Raw genomic sequence first — 23,562 nt, 5'->3', positions numbered from 1 at the left:
TAGCCTGCATCATCACTTGCCAGCAGGTCTGATTGCAGCTAAGTTCTAGTCTATAAATTAAAAAAAAAAACTAGCAAAATATTATGGTCAGTCAGATTTCAAATTTAAACTACATGATTGGTGTGAATGGATATTGAGGTTCTTACTATTCTTATTTTATTAAAATCTAACACATTGAGTAATATACCATATTTAATAAATAAAATCATATTAGTTAGATATACTATATTCCTATACATAGACTGAAATAACAAATTATTGAAACTTTATTAATGTCAATTTATGATAGAGTATTTTTGTTATCAAACAAACAAATTCTTGTTTCTTGAGCAAACAAAGAAATTAGAAGGAAAAGCTATAATTTTTATAAATAAATTTATTACATAATATATAGATATTTCTCTTATCCACGTGACAAAAATATAATTACATCTTGCAATATAAAGAACAATAAAACTTTCTTTCGAGGAACTGATTTCATTATTTAGCTTTTCTTAATCTTATCTAATCACAAACAAAATATTTCACAACGTCAACAAATACTAAACTAATACAAACAAATATGGAATGCACTTTTAATATACCCGATTTATTTCTTTGTTCTTGTGGCCTTTCATCCTGACCGCCATGGTCTTTCCATCGCGCCTTTTCTTGATTCGACCCGAACAATTTTCCGAATCTGTATTCAGCGCACTGTACGGTGACCATCGGTGGTATACCAAGGAATAGTAATCTCGAACTTGTCTTCTTCAAAACTGTTGAACCTCTTAACTCTTCTAGTTCTCTACCATTTATATACCAGCGCAGTTCGGTGTCAGGAGCTCCTCTACAGTATGCCTTCATCACATCCCCTTCTCCGAATTCTCCAGCCAACCCTTCGAGGATCGGTTTCCTATGCACATGTCCGTGAACTTCCATATACGCTTTTCGGGTAGCAAATCTGTATGGCGGTACATCTCTTTCGATATCACATCTGTATAATCCAGTAGCGTCTTCCGTCAACGCGCCAAGTTTGAGGCGGCAAGCCGTCGGTCCGCAAGCGACCAGTTCCACTCTCCCAACTCCGAGGATAGGAAAGGATCTCGTACTCGGTGCTGATCCAGGTTTGTAACGGAAAAACTCATTAGAGCCTTTAAACCAGTTGAGGAGAGTGAAGTTGGCGTCGTATCTGCACTCGATTTCGACTTCTTCTAGCCCGGGGGGTACGATTTCGGGGACTATGAGGTGGGTTATGTTGAAAGGCCGTGCCTCTGCGAAGATGCTCGTTAAAAACACGAGCGCTATCACCAGCATGGCTGTGGGACGCGCGCGCGCACGACACTGTTCCCTGCCGATCTGACGCGTCCTTAATTAAACAGTTTATTAAACTCCAACACTTAACCGTTCAACGGATCCCTCGGGATTAAGTTTAAGGGGAATTTTTTTCTCGATTCTGACAAATTGATAGACAAACGTGTAATTAGGTTTTCGCTAGGGGTGGTATTTAATTTGGGCGGATATCTTATGAGCAATTAGTTTCGGAGTGCTCCAGTCGTCATAATTGACAGGATTAAATTAACTTTTATGAGAATTGAGTGGAATTTCGTAATCTCTCCGGGACCCTTGGTACATTTTGTATTGATGTTGAATAATTATTATGGCTTGTGGAAGAGATAAATAAAGTTTTGTTTTTAAAATTCAGTCTATTTGTAATCTATTCCTGAATCATTATCATCCATAGGTAGGACCTAGTTCATTATTTTCCAATTCAAGTACTGGTTGATACTTACATAAAAGTCATAGATACATGGTCTAAGTCGTACAGGGACATAAAAGTCCCTACATAAATAAACAATTAAAAAAGAAAAAATAATACAACATTGCTGCAGAGAGCAGTGGAGGGTTGAAGGTGCCGGCTCCTTGTAAAATTACACACAAAATGTGTCATCAATTTTGCGAGCTAGATTGATCTAATCTGTTGAGTAACTACTTACTTGGATACAAGCCGACATCATACCTACTCGGGTTTCCGCTCACTGATTTTGACAAACAATAAGTATGAGTACTTAGGTATATTTTTCGTGAAATGAAAATGGAATGAACTGAAACTAGACATCAGTGTACACCTTATGCCGAGTTTCTTTCTGGTTCTTCTCGGTAGGAAAGCCATTCCGGACCAGTGATAGATGCTTTTGACGATTCAAAAGAACTTGTAAAAGACTAATATTTTGAATTTGAATTTGAATTCATGTTCCCAAAATTTAATCAGAATCTGCTCACATAGGTTACATCGTAAAACTATGCTCTTTTCAATATATGTATAAGCACGGATATTCTCTTATAATGAGAAGGGTTTGGCCATAGTCTACCACGCTGGGCACGTGCAGATTATTTGCAGACGTCACACACCTTTGAGAACAATATGGGTGCTCTCAGACTTACAGGTGTCCTCACGATGTTTTTCTTCAAAGCATGCGATATTTAAGATTGCTTACAACCAAGTTAAAAACGCCCGACCTTCCGAATAGGAGCCCGCTGCTAGTGGCCTAGCTGTTCCACTAAGCCACTAGGCGTAGATTATCACAGTTTTCGGATATAGAATAGAATAGAAGATGTTTTTATTCAAATAAACTTTTACAAGTGCTTTTGAATCGTCAAATAATTTACCACTGGTTCGGAATGCCGAATATATACGGGAAAAGGGGATAGGAGCAAAGGCATTATTGAAAAATAAGTCAATAAGTTTTGAATACATATTCAAAATTTTAAAAGTTTATATTTATCATGCATCCCATCAGTCGTAATTTGATAGGTGCTGTATGCATATCTACAGATCACTTCAACACTTACTTGATTTAGTTGAGCTATTAGGTTTATAAGGATTTATAGCCAATTTTCTTCCCCTTTTCGTAGAACTTCCGTACCTTACCTTTAGTGCACTATCTTTATTTGCATATTACTAAGATAATATAAAATATTTATCTAGAATTTTTCGGTATTAACCTCAGGTTCTAAAATCTAAATTAAATTGCACATAATGTAATACAGATTTTATATTACACTAGTGGTCGTCTGCAATTCCGTTCTAGTGGGAATTTTGAAAAATCCAGCCTACATTATAGAGGGAACCTCTGCGCAAAATTACAGCTCTCTAGGTCCACGAATTTAGGCTGGACGTTAACGAGTCAGTCAGTGAGTCGAGACTTTTCTATTATAGGCTTAGATTCTAGAAGGAACAGAGAAGCGGTGCAGGCAGTGCTCCCTTTCATTTTATTTTATTTAATAGGAAGCCAACGGTATACAAAGAAAAGTAAGTATGACGACTTATATAAACTTAGGACTATCAGTGTATACTCACTTACAGGCTAACTCAACATTCTAAATAGTAAAACTTAACCTAAGACATTCTTTGCATAAAATCTATACCAAATAAATTAATTACTCAGTAAGCCAAAAGTACAACAGTTATTAAAACTATCAATAAAAACTACAAAAAAGACTAAAAATAGCACCCTACAATTTCAAAATGAATCTTTAAATATTATATATTAGACTTACTATGGAATATTTAAAGACTCATTAGGTGGTTTTTAACGGCTTTCGACGGCTCTCGCGCAACTCTATCTCTAATGAGAAAGGGAGGGAGAGGGTGTGGGGGGAGAGGGAGATAAGAGAAGAGTTAAAGCACGATAGAAAGAGGCATTTATTTCATTAGGCCGCAGTGCAGCACACTGATTGGTGCCTGAATGCATTGCCAAAGTGATGCTCGCTCACTATTGGCTGCAATGCATTGTTGCATTAGGAATACCATTTCAGCCAATCACATCAATTGCGATTGTAATAATGATTGATGCAGGTTTACCGGAATCCACCTACTGGTTCTCGTTTCTGTTCAAATATTTTAGGGTTAGGCTGGGGTCGCACCGGTCGACCATCTCTGGAGTGTGCCCACGCGTCTCGGAAGCAAGACATTACAATTTTATTAGCAGTAATACCCTTAAGTGTTATCAGCCTAATTGAATAATGCATCGCCATGCTGACCGCGGGTTTATTGTGATAAAACAATAGGCCAACGCGCGGCTCTGTTTGTCATTTGATCTCCTACGGTATAAAACAAAGTTCTGACTCATTAATTGCCTTCGACTCCTCGAGCCCAGCCTAATCCTTAGTCCTAGAAAACTTTGCAGTTTTGCATAGAGGCGTGGCGGAGCGGTGGCGGCGTGCTGTGGAAAGACCTCGCGCACCCTTGGAAAGGCCTGTCCAGCTATGGACGTGATGATCATGGTAGTTGATGATCACACTATGGTCTCACTAAGAATGATTAAGAGTCAATACAGTTATGGAAAATATATTTTTTCAGTTATCGCCAAAAACGTGGGAATTTTCAAAACTAACGTTTCAAGATGCTGCGTCTAGTTATTATAAGTACTTATTAGTTTTTGTTTGGTCCTACGTAGCAAACTTTTTTATAAACATTAGTTTTTCTAAGATCTCATATTTTTGCCGGAATGTTATAATAAATAGGTAACGTATTTAATGGTCAAGAGACGGACGAATTGTTTCATATTATTGAGCATGTTGAATTTTCGAGTGACTCGAAGGTAGATTTTGTCAGTTGTTATAGCCGGATACATTCGAGTGTAGAATCATCTCGGAATTAACTTTAATGATGCTTTTTAATGAAGTTATTTTTTTAACAGTTAAGGCTGTATATTATCATGATAGGTACAAGATGTGATAGGTATCAATTTCTACGAAGATGTAGCGCTCAAGTTTGCTAGTTAGGAAGTGATCTTAGGTCTACGCACAGGGTCTACATTATCATCTTATCAACCATAGTCATAATAAACAGATAGACTTATTATACCTACTTTTTTATCGTGCATTTTTTACCTACACTCACACGCGTTACTTAACACATTCGTGGACAGTACTGCCTGTGGGCGTCAATCGCGTCAAAAGTAATACGACAGTACGCCTGTTGACGTCGAAATTTTTACTCACATAAAAACAGTACGCTTGTAGACGTATTATTTTAGAGGCTTTCACAGGGAAGGGCAACATGTACTGTCACCGCAGACATTCTTTGGACTTTGTACTGTCACCACACAATATTTAAAAAAATGTTCAAAGAAGGTACCTACACACACACATTCCCATTTTTTTGGTTCCCTTCTTACACACACTACGCCCATAGCCGCCGTGTTTTCATACAAACTGTCCAGTACTGCGCAGTTGCGGGGCGCCGACAGGTCGCTATGTGTTTTCGCGCGCAATCATTATTGCAAAAGTAAGTATTGCTTGATTTCACCGTAATTTTGTTATTTTATAAATACTAAATACTATTATTAGTGTAGTTACATATCTAAATTATTTATTTATGAGGCTAAAGTATGTTTATAACGTGTTTTAGTTGAGCTAAACTCGAAACAAATAATTTTCAGATGGCATTTCGCGATTCATACGAAAAAGAGCAAAAGCGGCTCCAGGATCTATTTGATGCAGTGTCTTCTCCTGAATCATGTGAAGACCCCTTTGCTGATGATGGAGGCTTTGGATCTGACGTAGACTATGAACCATCGGGTGAAGGATGTTCGAGTTCCGAGGACGAAGCTCAGGCTTCACAAATTAGACAAGTAAGACGTAACAGAGCAAGAGTGTCCTCTGGTGACTCTAATTCCACCTCCTCTAGTGATACAGATGACTCTGAAGAACGTAACCAAAGGGATATAGTAACTTCTGACATCCGCGTAAGTCATGAACATACTCAACTATTACCATCTGATGTGCATGTAAATGAGAGTACTAATTTACCAAACCCTGATACTGCTACTTATAGTCAAAGGTCCTCCGATATAACTGAACCTCTTACAGAAGAATCGTGGTCTTCCACTATTGCTGATATACCAGATTTCAATTTTGATAGCTCTCAGTGTGGTATTACCGTAAATATTGATGGCATTAGCCAAGTTCTTGATTTTTTTCACCTTGTTTTTCCATCAAGCTATATAGAATACCTGGTAAACTGTACTAACAATTATGGAAAAACTTTATGCAACAGTAATAGGCCTCATACTAGACACAGCCGCAAAATTACGTATCGTGAAGTTACACCTGAAGAAATGTTGAAATTTCTCGGACTTACACTCCTCAAAGGTCTCATAAAATGTCCTAAACAACGACACGTATTTTCATTATCTGATCCACTTTATTATTATATATCATAATTAATATTGTACCCAATTAAAATATAAAGTTGATTATGATAAATGTAAATTTATCAGACTGATTATTAATTTTCTAATTACAATAATTATAAGACTGATTGTTATATTTTAATTGAGTTGATTTTTGAGAAGATTTAATTTAGTTTATAAATATCGTTTGTTTTTGTAATCAATACAGAAAAATAAATGTAACTGTGATTTTTCTTTGTATTTTTGAATAAAAATACCTGAAATTTACCGACAAACATTTTGTTTTATTAAATTACCTTCACACAAACATAGACGTCGAAAGGCGTATGTGTCACTATGCTTATTGTCCACGGCATAAAATATGACACTACGGATATTGGCGTTTACGCCTCAAGACGTACTGCCAACTATATACTGTATAAATATTAACTATGTGACAGTACGCCTTATGACGTTTACGTCTATATCCGTACTGTCATATCGTATGATAAAAAAAAGTTCAGTTATGACACTACGCCTATGGGCAATGTATGAAAAATAGTACTGTCTTAGTACCCACATCTTAAAGGAAAGTACTGTCCATGAACGTGTTAACTAAACCATAAACATATTAAGTATACAAAATGGTAGGTAGTATAGTAGGTCCATAGACCAATAATGTCAAGTAGATTCGTTTGGGTTGATTTTTGAAAATCCTTTCTTAGTGAGGGTCTACATTATAAAGATCTGAACCTAGATGCAAATTCTCAATTTTCAGACCCAGCTTTGAGCTGTAGGTAGGTACAATATGACAATGTACTTACTCACATTGGTAAGTGTAACTATCTACCTACATTTTTTTAGAAAACTCACAATTTAGAAATACCACCATCCACCATATTATTAGTTTGCATCTTGTATTCATTCACAATTTGCGAATAAGCTAGGTATTTTCTTAATTAAAATTAGGACAACTCCATCTGATAAAGTTTCTTTCAACCTTTTCAACAACGAAAAAAAACTTCCGTAATACGTAGTTCAAACAGTTTGGTGTAGATGGCGCTGGATACGAAAATCTGTTTAAGGTTTGGCACACACGAGCGTTTTTCATATTAATAATTAATTCTCTTAAACATTGTGAAATGCAGATTTTGTAAGATTAATTTAATATAATAATTTATTTAGTTATATTGAGTGAGATATGTGGTAAGAGGAAGCTGTGATAGCATCACTCGATTATATAATTATGTGCTTGTTTCAGATTACATCTTTTGACTTCTCTAGGAATTTCAATTCAACGAGGCCAAATGAACTATGCAGGTGGCTATGTAGCTGATGCTAAAACTAATGGAAATAGTTACAAACACAGCTGCAGTCCGTATCAATAAGAACTCCTGTCCAGCTAGATACCTACGCGATTGAAATACCTGCTATCTCCGTGGATACCTACCTTGCAAGGAATCTAGACAACGATCGATTTGAGATCTTTCGTTAAACTTTGAGACTTTGGTGTCCTACCCCTGATACCTAGTAAGCAGCAATATAAGCACAGACCTAACTTTTTATAACTTCTAATATAGGTAATGAAAAACTTTCTCAATCAATACTAGGTCTTATAGTAAGCTTTAAATTGCATATTTGCTAAGAAAGCACCTAAATGTTATGTGTTATGGGCGAAGATAAGACCTTTCAAAAAACCATTTTCGTTTAATGAAGCGAATTTTTTGGAGTAATCTCTTTTGAGGAACCATCAATTCGAAGAATCTGTAATATTTTTATATGAATTATTTAAAATAGGCTAAAATGACAAAACGCCGAAAAATAAATACGTTGAAAAAGAGAAGCAATGCATGACGTTGGCCTTAAAACAAAAATCCGATAGGAAAGCAAATAGGATAGCATGAAGAAGAAAAGCTCCATACGCTACTGAAATTCGCGTAAGTAGACATCTAACGAATAAACAACTCTGAAAATATAAAAAAAACGTTGAAAAACAAGAAGCAATAAAACTCCGATAGGTACTAGGATAGCATGAAGAAGAAAAGCTCCATACGCTGGCACAATTCGCGTAAGTGCTCGCTGAAAGTTGGTGCATTATATCCTCGTTAAGTCTGTTGCGTTGTCAATTTGCGGCGATTTATGCCTGAACTGCGCCCCGCACTCGGCGACGTTCGCCGCAACTTGTTCCATTCTATTGCTGTTGCTTCCGTGTGCGAACTTTCATTATTTATTTGTCGTGGTTTCCGTATAAACAATGCCGTAAATCTTGTGATTTGCTCGCCATATTCTAACTTCAAACTATACTTAACCTATCTTTTTTTTTTAAAACGTAAGTACCTATATTAATTACTTTCCACATCTCATATTCCGAAGAAGTTACATTCAGATTTGGGAACCCTGAATAGTAAAAAGCAAATTTTTGAGACCTCAGAGATGGTCAGTGTCAAAAAAAATTGACACAGTAATCATCAATTTTTTTTTGAGATGGCCTACCTACTTAAATATTGTTTCAGTTTCAGCCGTGAGACATGACTTACCATTATTAGTTGGTTTTTCTCGGTAGGAATGGCATTCTAAACCAGCGCAGTGTTAAAGGCATTTGACGATTAAAAAGTACTTGTAAAAGTTTATTTGAACAAAAAAACTTTTTGTTTCTATTAACTGAAAATAAATGATTTACCTAGCTACTTACATTTTATGGTAGAACTTTTGAATTAATTCTGTAAATGATTAATTCAATAGTTCAGCTTTTACAATTCAATGAAGTTTTAAGTACAAAAACAACTACTTTTATTTTTAGCAACCCATTGTCCCGACTACGAGTGTTTCAATTGTAAAGTTTATCTATTCATTGTCAAGTGTAGAACAACGTTACGGCTTTAGGCTGATAGCAAACGAGACTAAAACGAGAAAATTGCTTTCTTTGCTTTCCAATTTAAAGTCTAACTTTTTTCCTGTGTAAAGTATTTAATTAAAAGAGTTGTCTTTGTCTCGCGTCTGAATGAGACCTTATTTTTTGTAAATTGAAAAAGTTAACTTTCGAAGATTTTTATTCCTTCAAAGCTGTTTCAAAGAGCAAGTTTAAATTCTAACTACGCAGAATTATAATTATTTCGTGAGGCCATAGATTATTGGTAAAAAAAAATTAGATTTGAAGGCATAGGCCATGGTTTGAACTTTTAAGTCAAATAATGCGAATATCCAGTATCAACTCCTTCCATTTGATCGGATCCAATGGCGAGCTGTTTCACTTGTGGATGATCCCAAACTAATCGGCTCGTTCTTAAAAAAGCCTGAAGCAGCCTTTATAATGGCAGTGCTCTGAAGAGTTTTTTGAACTCATTCCACCCTCCTTGTGCCATATCCTTTTTTCCACTCACATACAAACCGTGGAATCAACTCCCTTCTGCGGTAGGGTAACATAGGGTTATTCAAGAGGTGGACCAACAAATTCCTGAAAGGTCTTTCAGGAATTTCAACCAGAGTAATCTGGTGCTGCAAATGTTCATGGGTGGCGGGTGGTTCACTTAACATCCTGGTGACCCACCAGCTAGTTTGCTCGCTAGTATATTAAAAAAAAAGTGTAGTCTAAGAGCCAAGTAGTAGTGTCATGGTCTTGCGTTTGTAGGAGACCTTGTTGCCTTGGTGGATGCCACTGCCAAGTTAGCCCATATAAATGGAAATGAAGCGACCCGCTGGAATCTCGTTTTTATACAATGTTTTCAATTTAGCGGCACTTTGATGGCAGTTCGCGAACTTGGCTTGTTTTGAAACGGTTGCACTGTTTATTGCAATTACTACAGCATTATCTTGATTATCTTGTACAAGTGTAAAAGAGCTGATAACTTTCAAACGGCTGAACCGATTTTCTTAAATTATAGCTAAGAACACTCTCGATCAAGCTACCTTTCAAACAAAAAAAACTAAATTAAAATCGGTTCATTAGTTTAGGAGCTACGATGCCACAGACAGATACACAGATACACACGTCAAACTTTTAACCCCCCCCCCCTCTTTTTGGGTCGGGGGTTAAAAACGAACTTGTAAAAGTCTAATTGAATAAAAATATTTTGAATTTTGATTTTTTTTAACTCAGTTCACGATAGTAAGGGAACTTCTAACAAAACGTCGACGCTTCGACGTCACTGGCAGGTGTCAAAATGTTACCTACAGCTACAGTTCCTCAAGCTACTCGACACTGGCGAGGTGCATTGTGTTGGTGTGGCACTACAAAAAGCCACCAAACAAGAAAAGAAGTAGAAGACGCTAGGAAGGCTATGAAATGACAATTTTTTATTTTATTTAATAAGGATTTCAATGGGATTTCACGTCACCCATAATCTAATATTTGGCATATCCTCGATTCAGGATCAAATCGAGAGCTGCCACACTCTAGTTCACTCTGGCATTATTATAGCTTGTCTTTTGACTACTATACAAGGTGTTAGGTAATGTCCATAATATTCCGACTAGCTGAAATCAAGACCGATGTGTTGGTCAATATAAGAACTTAATTAACAGGGCTCTCTCCGTCACTCGCTTCATACAATCGTAGTTCCAATTTCATTTGAATATTAAGCAACCAAAGTCCATGAAATTTTGCAGACATATTCTAGAAACTAATATCTGTGTCTGTGGTGTTTTAGATTTTTCTAAAAATATGTAGTTTTAAAATTACACGGGCTCAAAGATTTGTATGTAAATTTTTAAGACCGCGTAACTTTGAAACCTAATATTTTAACAGAAATCTGGAAAACCACAGACATAGATATTAGTTTCTAGAATATGTCTGCTAAATTTCATGGACTTTGGTTGCTTAATATTCAAATGAAATTGGAACTACGATTGTATGAAGCGAGTGACGGAGAGAGCCCTCTTCAAGAATTTGCTTAAAACTTCAATGTGACAACCCTACAAACAGCTGTTTACGGAAATGAACTCGTATAAACGTCTATGAACTAGAAGAACGTTTGAAAGTACGGACATTCTTATTATTATCAACCAAATATCTATAGATAGAAAGTACAACCACAGTTTTACGATGTACCTACTAAAAAATGTGGTACAACTAAATGACTGATCGTGCGTACGGCTGTCGATCAAACCTTCTTCTTCTTGAAGTGCCGGGGCTATTTGCACCTTGGACGCTGCTGTGCGCTAAAGAGATTGGATACCTAATCTTCCCGTACCATTGGCGTTAATTCACTTGAGCCACGATGTTCTTCTTAGATCAAACCAAACAAATTTTTTGATCAGAGTGATTTTATAGGCGCGGATTTTTATCCATTAAGAGGGCTCTCTCCGTCACTCGTTTCATACAATCGTAGTTCCAATTTCATTTGAATATTAAGCAACCAAAGTCCATGAAATTTTGCAGACATATTCTAGTAACTAATATCTATGTCTGTGGTTTTCCAGATTTCTGTTAAAATATTCGGTTTCAAAGTTACGCGGTCTTAAAAATTTTCATACAAATCTTTGAGCCCCTGTAATTTTAAAACTACATATTTTTAGAAAAATCTAAAACACCACAGACACAGATATTAGTTTCTAGAATATGTCTGCAAAATTTCATGGACTTTGGTTGCTTAATATTCAAATGAAATTGGAACTACGATTGTATGAAACGAGTGACGGAGAGAGCCCTGTTAAGGCCTATCTACATACATCGATGGTGAGAGGGTGTAGAAGTTTTTTGCTGGCAAGTATGACAGCGCGGCGTTCATACATGCTCATCTGCGGAGTTTGTGAAACTTCACTACATGTGTGAAGAGCTACTAAGAACCATGACATAGTGGCTGCTACTAGATGTGTATTTTGTTAATTGTACCTAAAATTGCGCAAGAGCAAATTTACAAATTACAAATTGGTTTTAAATAAATATTAGAGTTAATATATTATTATCTAGGTACTATTAACCTACCTATTTGATACTAAACTTCTGAGATATTAAGACTACGATAGGTACACGAATTAAATCACGCTTACTTTTCCGAAATTCGCATACTTAATTACTTTTTTCGCACACTGTTTTACGTCTTGTAATTTAACTACTTTTTCCTGTAGCATAAAAGTCATGTGGAAATTAAAAATTCTCATAAAAAAATACTTTGATTGCATTGTACCTACTACTTAATCAAGGGGATTTCATTTTATATTTTTTACAAGCCTTTACTGGAAACTAGGTTCTAAAAGACATACTAAGTATACAAAGAATGAACAGTTTAACTGAAGATTAGTTTATTTCAGACCACGATGTATACTTTATACTCGTAATTCTGTTGAGCGTAGATCGTAATATTGCTTATCCCAATGTCACTTCCAGTGTAGCCACAGCGCAATGCAAGGTCCTTGTGATCCCCACACGGGATGAGTTGAGTATGAGCGGAACTTGGCCGACTGTTTGTAATTTTAAAGTAGAGAGTTACACACGGGCCTTTTATGAGTTTTGTTGCACGACTCCTCTCCTCACTTCAAGCATAAAGCCTTGAATACACACAACGCGGGACGGTTGCTTGTCTAACGCGACAAGAATTGAGCAGGCGGAATCCGTCTTAAGTCGCCCATGAACATTTTCAGCACCAGAGGAATTGCCGTACGTTACCACCTTTTCAAGAATTTGACGGATGATGCAGCAATGGTGGTCTTCAAATTGACAGACCCAATGGATGGCACAGGTAATATACCACTTGAGGGATGGGAAATCAGGTTTAGCTTATTAGCTTTAGGTTTCAAGCTTAGCAACACTCAGCGCATTTATTAGGTATACTAAGATGATGCCCGCAGGTTCACCCGCCTGGATTGGTCAGATCCCCTGCAGCATCAGGATTGAGGAGTTGGAATCCAAATTTTTATGGAACAATGTCGCAAAGTTCCCTTAACGATAAAAAAAATTACGCAAATCGGTTCAGAAATCTCGGACATATCAGTGTACATAGGTAGAAGAACACAACTCTATTTTTCAAAGTCGGTTAAAAAGTAGCCTGTGTTACTCCTTGGTTAATAAAGTTCCGTCAAAATAGGTTTAGCCATTCCGAAGATTAGCCCGTTCAAACAGACACGACACTTCAATTTTATTTATTAGTAAAGATTATCTTCAAAGTAATATCCCATTATTATCCTGCATGCTTCAGTTTCTGTGGCGCATTCTGCGTGTTGTTGGTTTAAGAGTAAACGGTGCTTCTACATATCAGTGCACTCATATGGTGTAATTACGAAGCGTTTTGCGGTTGTTTCTGTTGTTTAGCAATAGAATTTCTGTTGCTGCTAACTACTGTATATTTGTTAATACTATACAACCGTTCTATAGAAAAAATAATACCTACCTGCTTCTGGTTTTCGCGGGAGCTTTTCCAAATTTTCTGGAATTTCCACCAGGGAAAATGTTCCACCAAGAAAAAATAAAACACGTTATGCCGATATTGATATAATATGCGACGCACTGTCGCCAGGTGGTCGGGGCACAAAATGCTGACATTCGATTCATAGAACTTAATCGAGTACGCGAGCCATAACTACCTAGTAGATCGTGTTGGAAAATGCGCCACAATTATTTGTACACAAGTTAGAATCATAATAATATTATGTTATTTTATTTCTCTTTTGTTTCTGTTATTTATTGATTTTGTTGTTGCTGTTATTTTATTTTTTGTTCTTTTTGTGTTTCTGTTATTTTTTTCTGTTGTTTTTGTTATTTTATTGTTTGTTGTTTTTGTTATTGCTGTTATTTTTGAACATTTTTTAAAAATAGGGTAAAATGTGCAAAATAAATAAATGAGAGTAATTAAATATTATGTTATACTTACTATCTATAGGTATCTGTAGTTACATAGCTTTATGTACATATAGGTACCTACTATTAGACTTTTGTAGACTGTATAGTGGCTTCGTTTGAGTACAATTTCTAAACATCCTTTCCTACTGGGTGTTTACGTTACAGAGAAAACCTATAGACCGTATGCAAAGTCTTTCTATAAACACTGCTATCGCATCCAAGGATGAACTTTCCATCGATAAAAATTAATAAAAGAGTGGTACTTAACCAGCCACGGTTACTTTTAAAAAATAAATAAATATAAGCAATGAATTATTGTTACGTAGGACAGAAAATTGTGAAATGAATAATTTCTTTTTGTGCATTAATTTTCCTTGTTTCGCCTGAAAGGAATAATTAGGCCAGTTAATATCATTAATGAGTCCAGATAAGTCCATTTTGCGTAAAAAGGGGATTCACTTGATTTGTGACGAAGTTAATTCATTTAAAAGTCTCCGCGGGATGGAATTATACAGATTTTCTTCTTTTCACGTCATTTTCAAGACATTCCGTTGCGTTGATGGGAAGGCTTCATTATTTTTCATTTCCTCGTTTCTATTTAAAATTTTGTTGAGATTTAAGATAAAAAGGAAGTTTCTTGGTTATAATGAAAACCATTATGTATTTTAAGTTAGTCCATCTTCTTATCTTAATTAAATATTTGAAAAATATCAAAGGTAAGTAGGTTGTAGGTAGGTACCTAATGTACTTTTGGTTATTATATTACTTGACTGCCCATATAAGTGTATCTAATGTTTTCAGTTTCTTTGCTTCGGATTTGGATAGGTATAAGTATGGGGTATCGTTAAAATCCTTCAATTATTCCAAGTTATAATTTTTAGGGTTCTGTACCTAAAAAGAAAAAAGGTACTTACCCTTATAGGATCACTTTGTTATCTCTCTGTCCGTCTGTTAAGAAACCTATAGGGTAAGTAAGTACTTCCCGTTGACTATAGGGTTGCCTCCTGCCACTTCTTAATTTACGGGTTACTAGCATCAAAAATACGGGTTTTAGATTTTTTTACGGGAGACAGTGTTTTACATTGATTTTTTTTAAATAGATAAGTACCTAGGTACTTATTGTTTGAAGAAACTGCGTTATTTGAAACAAATGTACAAAAATCTTTGCATGTTACCTTAAAATTATATTTGACTTGTAATTCCGCCTTCACAGTATCAATATTTTTCATTTGGAAGAGCGATAGTAATTAAGTCAAAAAAGAGTTTCCATTTGTCTTAAAAAAAGATAGGAGCCTCAAAAGTATCTCTAATAAAACCACCTTTTTAATAAACACGAACAAAGACAGACCCAACGAATTACACGGTCCACTGTAACCGACCGCTCGCATATAAACGTCCTTAAGCAGTGCCTAAGAAGCCTTTTACACGACGTACAACCTACCAAAAACACACAAACGAAAAATACATTGAAGCAAAAATATACTTTATCTATAATGTGAAAAGGTTGAAATTTGAATGAGTTGAAAGTAACGTGGCCATGCGTAAAGTCTACATCATCAAATATACATTTCGGGTTAGTCTGAGAGGACAGCGGCGGCAAAATAGAGCCTTTGAATATGTAGAGAGGAAGCTTCGAACAAGACGTCTTCTGTGGTTCCGTAAATGAACTAGTAACTTAGATGGGCCGAAATATGGCGTGAATGGGTGGAGGACAATTTCATATTAGCGAGAAACAGTTAAAAATTATTTTGCTATAATCCGCCAACAGATAAAATCTGTATGGTCAAACATGCAGTTACAAGCTAAGCACCGCTTACCTCCCCAACCAAGCAATAAAGCCAAGTTCCCAAGCAAGCACTGCCACCACCACTCACATGCACCACCACACAAGACTTTTCCACTACCTACTCTCGACGCACGTTTCGCCCCGACACCGGAGCATCCTCAGGAGATTTCGACTTTACAATGCTGTATTGTCAATTGACTTGACAATACAGCATGTTTGACCATACAGATTTTTTCTGTTGGCGGATTGTAGCAAAATAATTTTTAACTGTTTCTTGCTAAACATGAACTTCCGCAAAGTAACGCCTGATTCTATCCAAAATTTCATATTACGTTATACCTATTATAATGTTCTCAAAGGTATGCAAAGTCTACCAATCTGCACTGGGCCAGCGTGGCAGACTATGGCAAATCCATTTTTAGAGGAGATCCGTGCTCAGTAGTGGGTCAGCGACGATACCTACATAGATGGCTACTCATAAAACAGACGATATTAACTTGTATCAATATTGATTTTGTCAAATCCCATGTAATTACAATACCAATTAAAACAATAATGAGATTCGTTAAACCATACAGATGTGTATATAAAGCTGTCGAAATCGAAACAAATCCCCATTCATTATCCATACGAGATTGTCTCAAAAAAGGATTTAATCCCGTAATAAATGCGCGCATGCGGATCGCTTTAGCGGCTACAATGAATTCAATTAGCAACGCAAACAAGGGTCGTTTTGTGTAACGTCCCCTGGATAAGCTTCGAGATTTATTTACTAACAGCTCAAAGTCTCTCCTATTCCATCCTGCGTCTGTCCCGTAGATCAACTTAGACAAGACGCGGCGGATTTAAAGCGTCCCTCTTAATGTAAGTTAAACAATATCACAATCATTATAATATTACGCACACTAATATCCTCCTAAACCTCCAAAACCTTGACTCAAAAATCGCATAATAGCCGCCACGTGTCTATTAACATGTCTGTAAAAATCACAAAAAATTATCGTATCTCGTTAAATGCCTCCAAAACTGTGGTGTGATCTTTTTCGTCAATGGGTGGTGAATTTAAGAGTGCTTTTGGACATTTCTACAACTTCTACGTGAGTTTTACCTTCATATTTTCCTTCTTTTCAAAGTCAAAGGCAAAGTCAAAATTATTTATTCAAAGTAGGTACAATTGTACTCCTTTTGATGGTCGAAATCGTTAAATTTGTACGATATAGTGGGGATAGTTAATTGCGCAACTTAAAACTAAAGCTACGAGGGTTCCAAACGCGCCCAAGTCTGAGAAGAGCCCACAACAAACTGTCCCTAGCCTTAGATATCCTCTTTACAATCCAGAGTTCCTATACGAGCTATCGAAGAATAAAATAGAATAACGTTTAAAACTGCACCATAGTTTTGTGGTCCATTGCATAAATTAAGTGTGTCTGTCTGTGTAAGGACGGAGCAGCGGGCATTGCATCTAGTAATTTATAAAGGTAATCTAATTCTGACATAATTAATATCAACATAAGTATCAGCTCAAACAGCTTAATCTAGAAACTTGAGATTTTGTATGTAAGTTTTCTTATGACGTAGAAAGCAGACTCCCGCTAAGGAAGAGTTTTCAGAAATTGCATTCTAGCGAAGTCGAGTCCTGTCAGCTAGTCAGTAATATTTTGTAAGATAAATTCAACACGGCAACACTCAAACAAAATAATTAAACTTGAAGGAGAAATTTATTTAAATAAATCGCATTGGATTTTAAAATATACGATGACACGAAATTCCCATAAATTATCGTAGGAGCGCGGAGCCGGTAATAAATCTGCGAAGTTGTAAAATTCCGAAGTATTCCAACACCCGTGTTTGTGTTCCCGAAATTCTGTATGGGAACTTTTCGCAGGTTCGCGTGTATTAAGAAATATTACGGATTAACTACGAGCAATTTTTGCGATGCCTCCCTCTATATTTTCCTACGCAGGTAGTTACTTTTTTTAAGAAGAATATTGGATTCTTCTTTCGCCTCCAACTAAGCGTAAAGTTTGTGCTAGGAGTAGGTACGACAATAGTGCTACGGGTGGGGTCTGAACCGCCGACCTTTCGGATTTCGATCCACTCCTTAACCGTTGGAGCCACGTTGGAGCTATTAAGAATATGACTTGTCTGTTTTAAGAAACATTAATTAATGATTTTTAGTTTTATTTGTTAACTAGCCAATGCCCGCGACTTCGCTCGCGTGGGTTTAGCTTCTTAAAATCCCGTGGGTACTCTTTGATTTTTTGGGGATAATTTTCTCTGAGGGCGCATTAGTACGTGTATTGTCTCTTTATTTATACTGTGCTTTACAATACCTACAAGAAAAGGTGTGCTTAAATAAACTTACAACTTTCAATCTCCACTTAAGCTTTATTTCTTGCTATTCCATAGAAAACAAGTAAAGAACCTTCTAGAAATAATCTTCAGACCTTAGAAGAGAGTCTAAGGTCTTCAATCATATTATTTTTACTTACTTTAAGTTTGGTGCGAACTCATTAAAGAAACAAACAACTTCCAACATGTGACGTCAAACGTAAACCAACATGGCACGAGTAAATTAAAACATTTGCGAGCGTTTGTCAAGTTTAATAATTTCTTAACAACTTGACGATTCAAACTCCGTATAAGTTAGCAACTTCAAGAGATTGCCCGGATGAAACATCTCGTCTGTTTGTGCACAGATGTGGAAGGCGATCTCTGAACACAGGCTACGGTACAGTGCTTCTACTTCAAGCATGGATAGTTTACTTACAATTAAAAGTGTAAATTAAAAATTTATTACACCCCCGACAAGTGAAGGTTACAGTAACTAGAAAAAAGCTGATAACTTCAAACGTGTGAACCAATTTTCTTGGATTATAGCTAAGAACACTCTCGATCAAGCCACCTTTCAAACAAAAAAAAAATAAATTAAATCGGTTCATTAGTTTAGGAGCTACGATGCCACAAACAGATACACAGATACACAGATACACACGTCAAACTTATAACACCCCTCTTTTTGGGTCGTGGGTTAAAAAGAATTCAATTACTTCTGACGTAAATCTTTCTCGTTTTAACGTTAACTAAAGGCTACGCATAATTCTCGTCCCATGGGTCCCCACGGCAAAAAACACCTTGCAAAAAGTTCAAGCATTCAAGTGTTCCTCAGCTGCATAATTCGTTGCTATCTTAGAAATGGCTGTCTTCCTCGCGCTATGGTTTTCGGAAGACATAAAGCGGAACGCCCACATAACTCATAGCGGGCATGCGATGTTACCCGTACACCGTTGTTCTCACACTTTATTGTGTGGCGTGTCTTCCCTGAAATATTAAGGATCGAGACACATGAACAGCTGTCTAAGCCCTCACCAATACCTTGACTATACCGTGACTATGAAGTTCAGAAATTGCACAGTAGAACAGTTGCCTACGCCGTAGCAGAGTAGGAATACATTTCTGGTATAGTGCTACGTGACCCTACCTGCGAAGCGCTCGCTACGTACTCGGCACTTGCGCTTCTTACGTAAATTCCACCTCATTGGCTGGAGTATCTTTGTGGGTTTACGTGAAAAAGCTTTGTAAGTATGTGTAACAGAAGTTTGATAGTATACATATTACGTCATGTGAACAGTTGTGTTTTTAGCCCTCTCCAATAGCTACGTGACTATGAAGTTCAGAACTTGCACAAAGAACAGTTGCCTACGCCGTAGCAGAGTAGAAATACATTTCTGATACGGTGCTACGTGACTCCACCTGCCAAGTACTCGCTACGTACTTGGCACTTGCGCTTCTTACGTAACGTCCACCTCCTTTGGTAGAGTATCTTTTTGGTTGTACGTGAAAAAGCTTTGTAAGTATGTGTAACAGAAGTTTGATAGTATACACAATACACATGTATCAAAGAACAAGAGGCAAAACTTTTTATTTCCTAGCAAGCCAAAGTTTAGGAAAAGTCGTAAATCACCTTACTTCGAAAAGTTCTTCGTAAACGTACCCAGAAGTTTAATGTCCAATAGAAAGATACCGACGTGACTATGAACTATAACCTAGTTGTACTGTTACTAGTAGAGAACTAGTATAGCAGCGAGTCTTGCTATTGGCAGTTGCCTACGCCGTAGCAGCGTAGAAATAAATATCTGATACAGAGCTACGTGACCGCATAACTGCGAAGCACTCGCTACGTGCTTGGCACTTGCGCTTCTTACGTAAATTCCCCGTATGTAACGTGACCTTTACATCTGAACAGATTGCAAGTTGGTATCTTTAACAGTTTATCAGTCAACACAAACAGAGTAAGTAACATTGTTGTTAAATAATTAGATTTAAGGGTAATCTAAGGCTGACATGTAAAGGCTTAGTCTAAAAAACCAAAATTTTAAGTTGTATTCTGTATTTAGTGAGCCATGATTTTATTCGATTTTTTTGTTCTTATAGGGAAGACCGATTGTACCCGAAACCTCTCACTTATAAGACTACAACAGTAATCACTATCGCAGAGAAATCGTCTTACCTTGGTCTTTCCTATTATCATTATCCTCATCAATATTATCATAAATCCATCACTATCTAGCTCACTTGAGCACGGATCTCCTCTAAGGCTTTGGCCTACTACGCTAGTCAAGTGCGGATTGACAGACTTCAGACATCTTTAAGAACATTACGGAGAACTCTTTGGATACAGGTTTCCTCATGATGTTTTACTTCACAATTAAAGCAAGTGACATTTGAATCCTTATAACTCCAAGAAGTTAGAGGTCCGTATCCGAGATCGGACCCCACGATCCCCAAATAGGCCACTAACGTCTTAACCACTAGGCTATACCGCTTTTTTTGATTGAAATGTTACTTACAGTTATTTTAGTTACCGTTGGAACATAACAGAAAACAGCAGACGGTCTGAATGTGTATGAAAGTTTAGTTTAGAGTCTGTAGAGCGGCTCGTAGCAAAAACTCGTCTGTCAAAACGTCCAACTAACCGATGCCTACTACTCGTACGCTTTGGGATTGGCGTAGACATACGGACGCAAAGAATCACGAGTTGGTATACTATGTTTTACATAATACGTAACAAGAAAATCATGATAGGAGATCCTAAGTACCGACAAATCACACTAATATTATAAAGGGGAAAGTTTGTATGTGTGTGTGTGTGTATGTTTGTTACTCCTTCACGCAAAAACTACTGGACGGATTTAGCTGAAATTTGGAATTGAGATAGATAATATCCTGGATTAGCACATAGGCTACTTTTTATCCCGGAAAACCAAAGAGTTCCCACGGGATTTCGAAAAACCTAAATCCACGCGGACGAAGTCGCGGGCCTGAGCTAGTATTTTATAGTTCCTACACTAGATGGTGTCAGGGTCTTCGCATGGATTTAGGTTCTAAAAATCCTGCGGTACTCTCTCTGGATCATTAACATACTCCCAATTTTTTGAAATTGTATTTTAGTTTTCGAGTTTTCTAAAGGTTCAGATCTACCGCGTAGGAACAGTGGAATGCACACTGTTTTTAAAACTAAGTAGGCGATGATGCAGACTAAGGTGAATCGTATTGCCTAGAAGTTGTGCCTATTTACTATTCTTTATACTGTAGTTTTTGTTACTGTCCGTGTGTATTGTAATACCTGAAGCACGTAGCCTGCTCGCGACGGCTGCCCGACGCTGTGTCGATATTTTTCCAGCGTCAGATACTGCCAAAATATCGCGACGCCTACCTCAACCGTGCCTGAAAAACTGAGTAAACATTTTCTAACTGAAATGGAATTAATTTGGATGGGTGCACGTTTCAGTTATCATACCTACCTACTATCGTGAGTGATTTCCATTATAAGTGTAGAATGTAACGGCTATTACTCACAGCGGTCCGTGAGCGCCGCGGTCTCAACAGCGACGTACAGCGAACCGAGTTCGAATTGACAATGATCAATGAAATAACTTTAGAATTTAACATCAATGGGAATATAAAACAAAAGTATGAGTCAACAGTAAAGTCAGTGAACACAAACAGATAGGATGCAAGTCAAAGCTCGCATCCCTGCAAACATCCCGCCGGCGGACGTCCGCTCCGGACGCCGGCGCGCGCCCGGACCGCTCCCCCACTTTACAATTAATCTTTTAGCTATCTTCCGCTGCTAAATTGTTTTTCGACAGTAGTTGCGGTTTTTGACTATATTGTGAACTAGCTGATGCCCGCAGCTTCGCCCGCGTGGATTGGTCAGATCCCCTGCAGCATCAGGATTGAGGAGTTGGACTCCAAATTTTTTATCAAACAATGTCGCAAAGTTCCTCTATCGATTAAAAAAGAAATGACGCAAATCGGTTCAGAAATCTCGGAGATTTCGGTGTACATAGGTAGAAAAACACAACTCCCTTTTTGAAAGTCGGTTAAAAAAGTAGCCTATGTTACTCCCTGGTCAATTCTCTACTTGTCTGTGAAAATCCCGTCAAAATCGGTTCAGCCGTTCCCAAGATTAGCCTTTTCAAACAGACAGACAGACAGACAGACAGACAGACAGACAGACAGACAGACAGACAGACAGACAGACAAAAATTTTAAAAACGTGTGATTCAGTTATAGTATCGTTCAAATGACCATAATCTTAATATGCGGTAGTTATTTCGAAAGTAGTTAATTCAGACACTCCAATTTTATTTATTAGTATAGATTCTTCTTGGTCAAATCAAAAATGAGGATATCTATACTAATAAATAAAATTGGAGTGTCTGTCTGTAATTTCGAAATAACTACCGCATATTCAGGTCATATGGTTATTTGAACGATACTATAACTGAATCACACGTTTTTAAAATTTTTTCTGTCTGTCTGTCTGTCTGTCTGTCTGTCTGTTTGAAAAGGCTAATCTTGGGAACGGCTGAACCGATTTTGACGGGATTTTCACAGACAAGTAGAGAATTGACCAGGGAGTAACATAGGCTACTTTTTTAACCGACTTTCAAAAAGGGAGTTTTTCTACCTATGTACACCAAAATCTCCGAGATTTCTGAACCGATTTGCGTCATTTCTTTTTTAATCGATAGAGGAACTTTGCGACATTGTTTCATAAAAAATTTGGAGTCCAACTCCTCAATCCTGATGCTGCAGGGGATCTGACCAATCCACGCGGGCGAAGCTGCGGGCATCAGCTAGTCCGTAATATAACAAGAGTAACCAACATAGCTTAGCGGGTTGCGAAGCTGAAGTAGCAAGAGGCATTAAGTTCGGGAAACTGGTAAACAAATTGCAAAGGGAACACTAAAAAATGTAAATGACGAGAAAGAATATGACAAAGGAAGTTAAAGTCTAGTCTTCCCTCATATATATATACACACACATATATATTTTTAAACTTAATTGCGGCGCTGAAGGAACTACAACTTCTAATCTCGAAGAATGAAGCACAAAAGCATAATTATCATTGTCGTACTATACTAAGTTTACTATATACATAGTAGTATAAGTTTACTATATATATAGTTTACTAAGTTTGTGTGTATGTGTGTATATGTTTGTTACTCCTTCACGCAAAAACTACTGGACAGATTTGGCTGAAATTTAGAATGAAGATAGATAGTATCCTGGCTTAGCACATAGGTTACTCTTTATCCCGGAAAATCAAAGAGTTCCTGCGGTATTTCGAAAAACCTAAATCCACGCGGACGAAGTCGCGGGCATCAGCTAGTAATTATTATTTTTATGCTTTGTACAGGCTGAACTCTGCTGGCCAGCCATGCAGTATCGTAAATTCAACGAACGTGTTAAGCCGGGCACAAACGTTGCGACGCGATAAAACTATCGCCAAGCTGATGTGTCGGAAGAGGTACGACGCCCGATTTGCTACGCCGTTC

At 37.1% G+C, this 23,562-nt stretch overlaps 2 protein-coding genes across 2 annotated transcripts; one reads left to right on the top strand and one right to left on the bottom strand.

The window, feature by feature from the left end:
- Positions 1–349: 349 nt before the first annotated feature.
- Positions 350–1,423, bottom strand: LOC123866966. The gene has a single exon (XM_045908776.1). The coding sequence runs from the start codon at positions 1,291–1,293 to the stop codon at positions 505–507; it is 789 nt and encodes a 262-aa protein (XP_045764732.1). The 5' UTR covers positions 1,294–1,423; the 3' UTR covers positions 350–504.
- A 3,473-nt stretch (positions 1,424–4,896) lies between these two features.
- On the top strand, positions 4,897–6,206 carry LOC123866702. The gene is made up of 2 exons (XM_045908380.1): positions 4,897–5,269; positions 5,424–6,206. The coding sequence occupies exon 2, from the start codon at positions 5,424–5,426 to the stop codon at positions 6,204–6,206; it is 783 nt and encodes a 260-aa protein (XP_045764336.1). The 5' UTR covers positions 4,897–5,269.
- The last annotated feature ends 17,356 nt before the right edge of the window (positions 6,207–23,562 follow it).

This window comes from Maniola jurtina, chromosome 7 (genome assembly GCF_905333055.1).
Source record: "Maniola jurtina chromosome 7, ilManJurt1.1, whole genome shotgun sequence".
NCBI classification, from domain to species: domain Eukaryota; kingdom Metazoa; phylum Arthropoda; class Insecta; order Lepidoptera; family Nymphalidae; genus Maniola; species Maniola jurtina.
The sequence above is the reverse complement of the archived record's forward strand: the minus strand, read 5'-3'. Positions and strand labels throughout refer to the sequence as shown.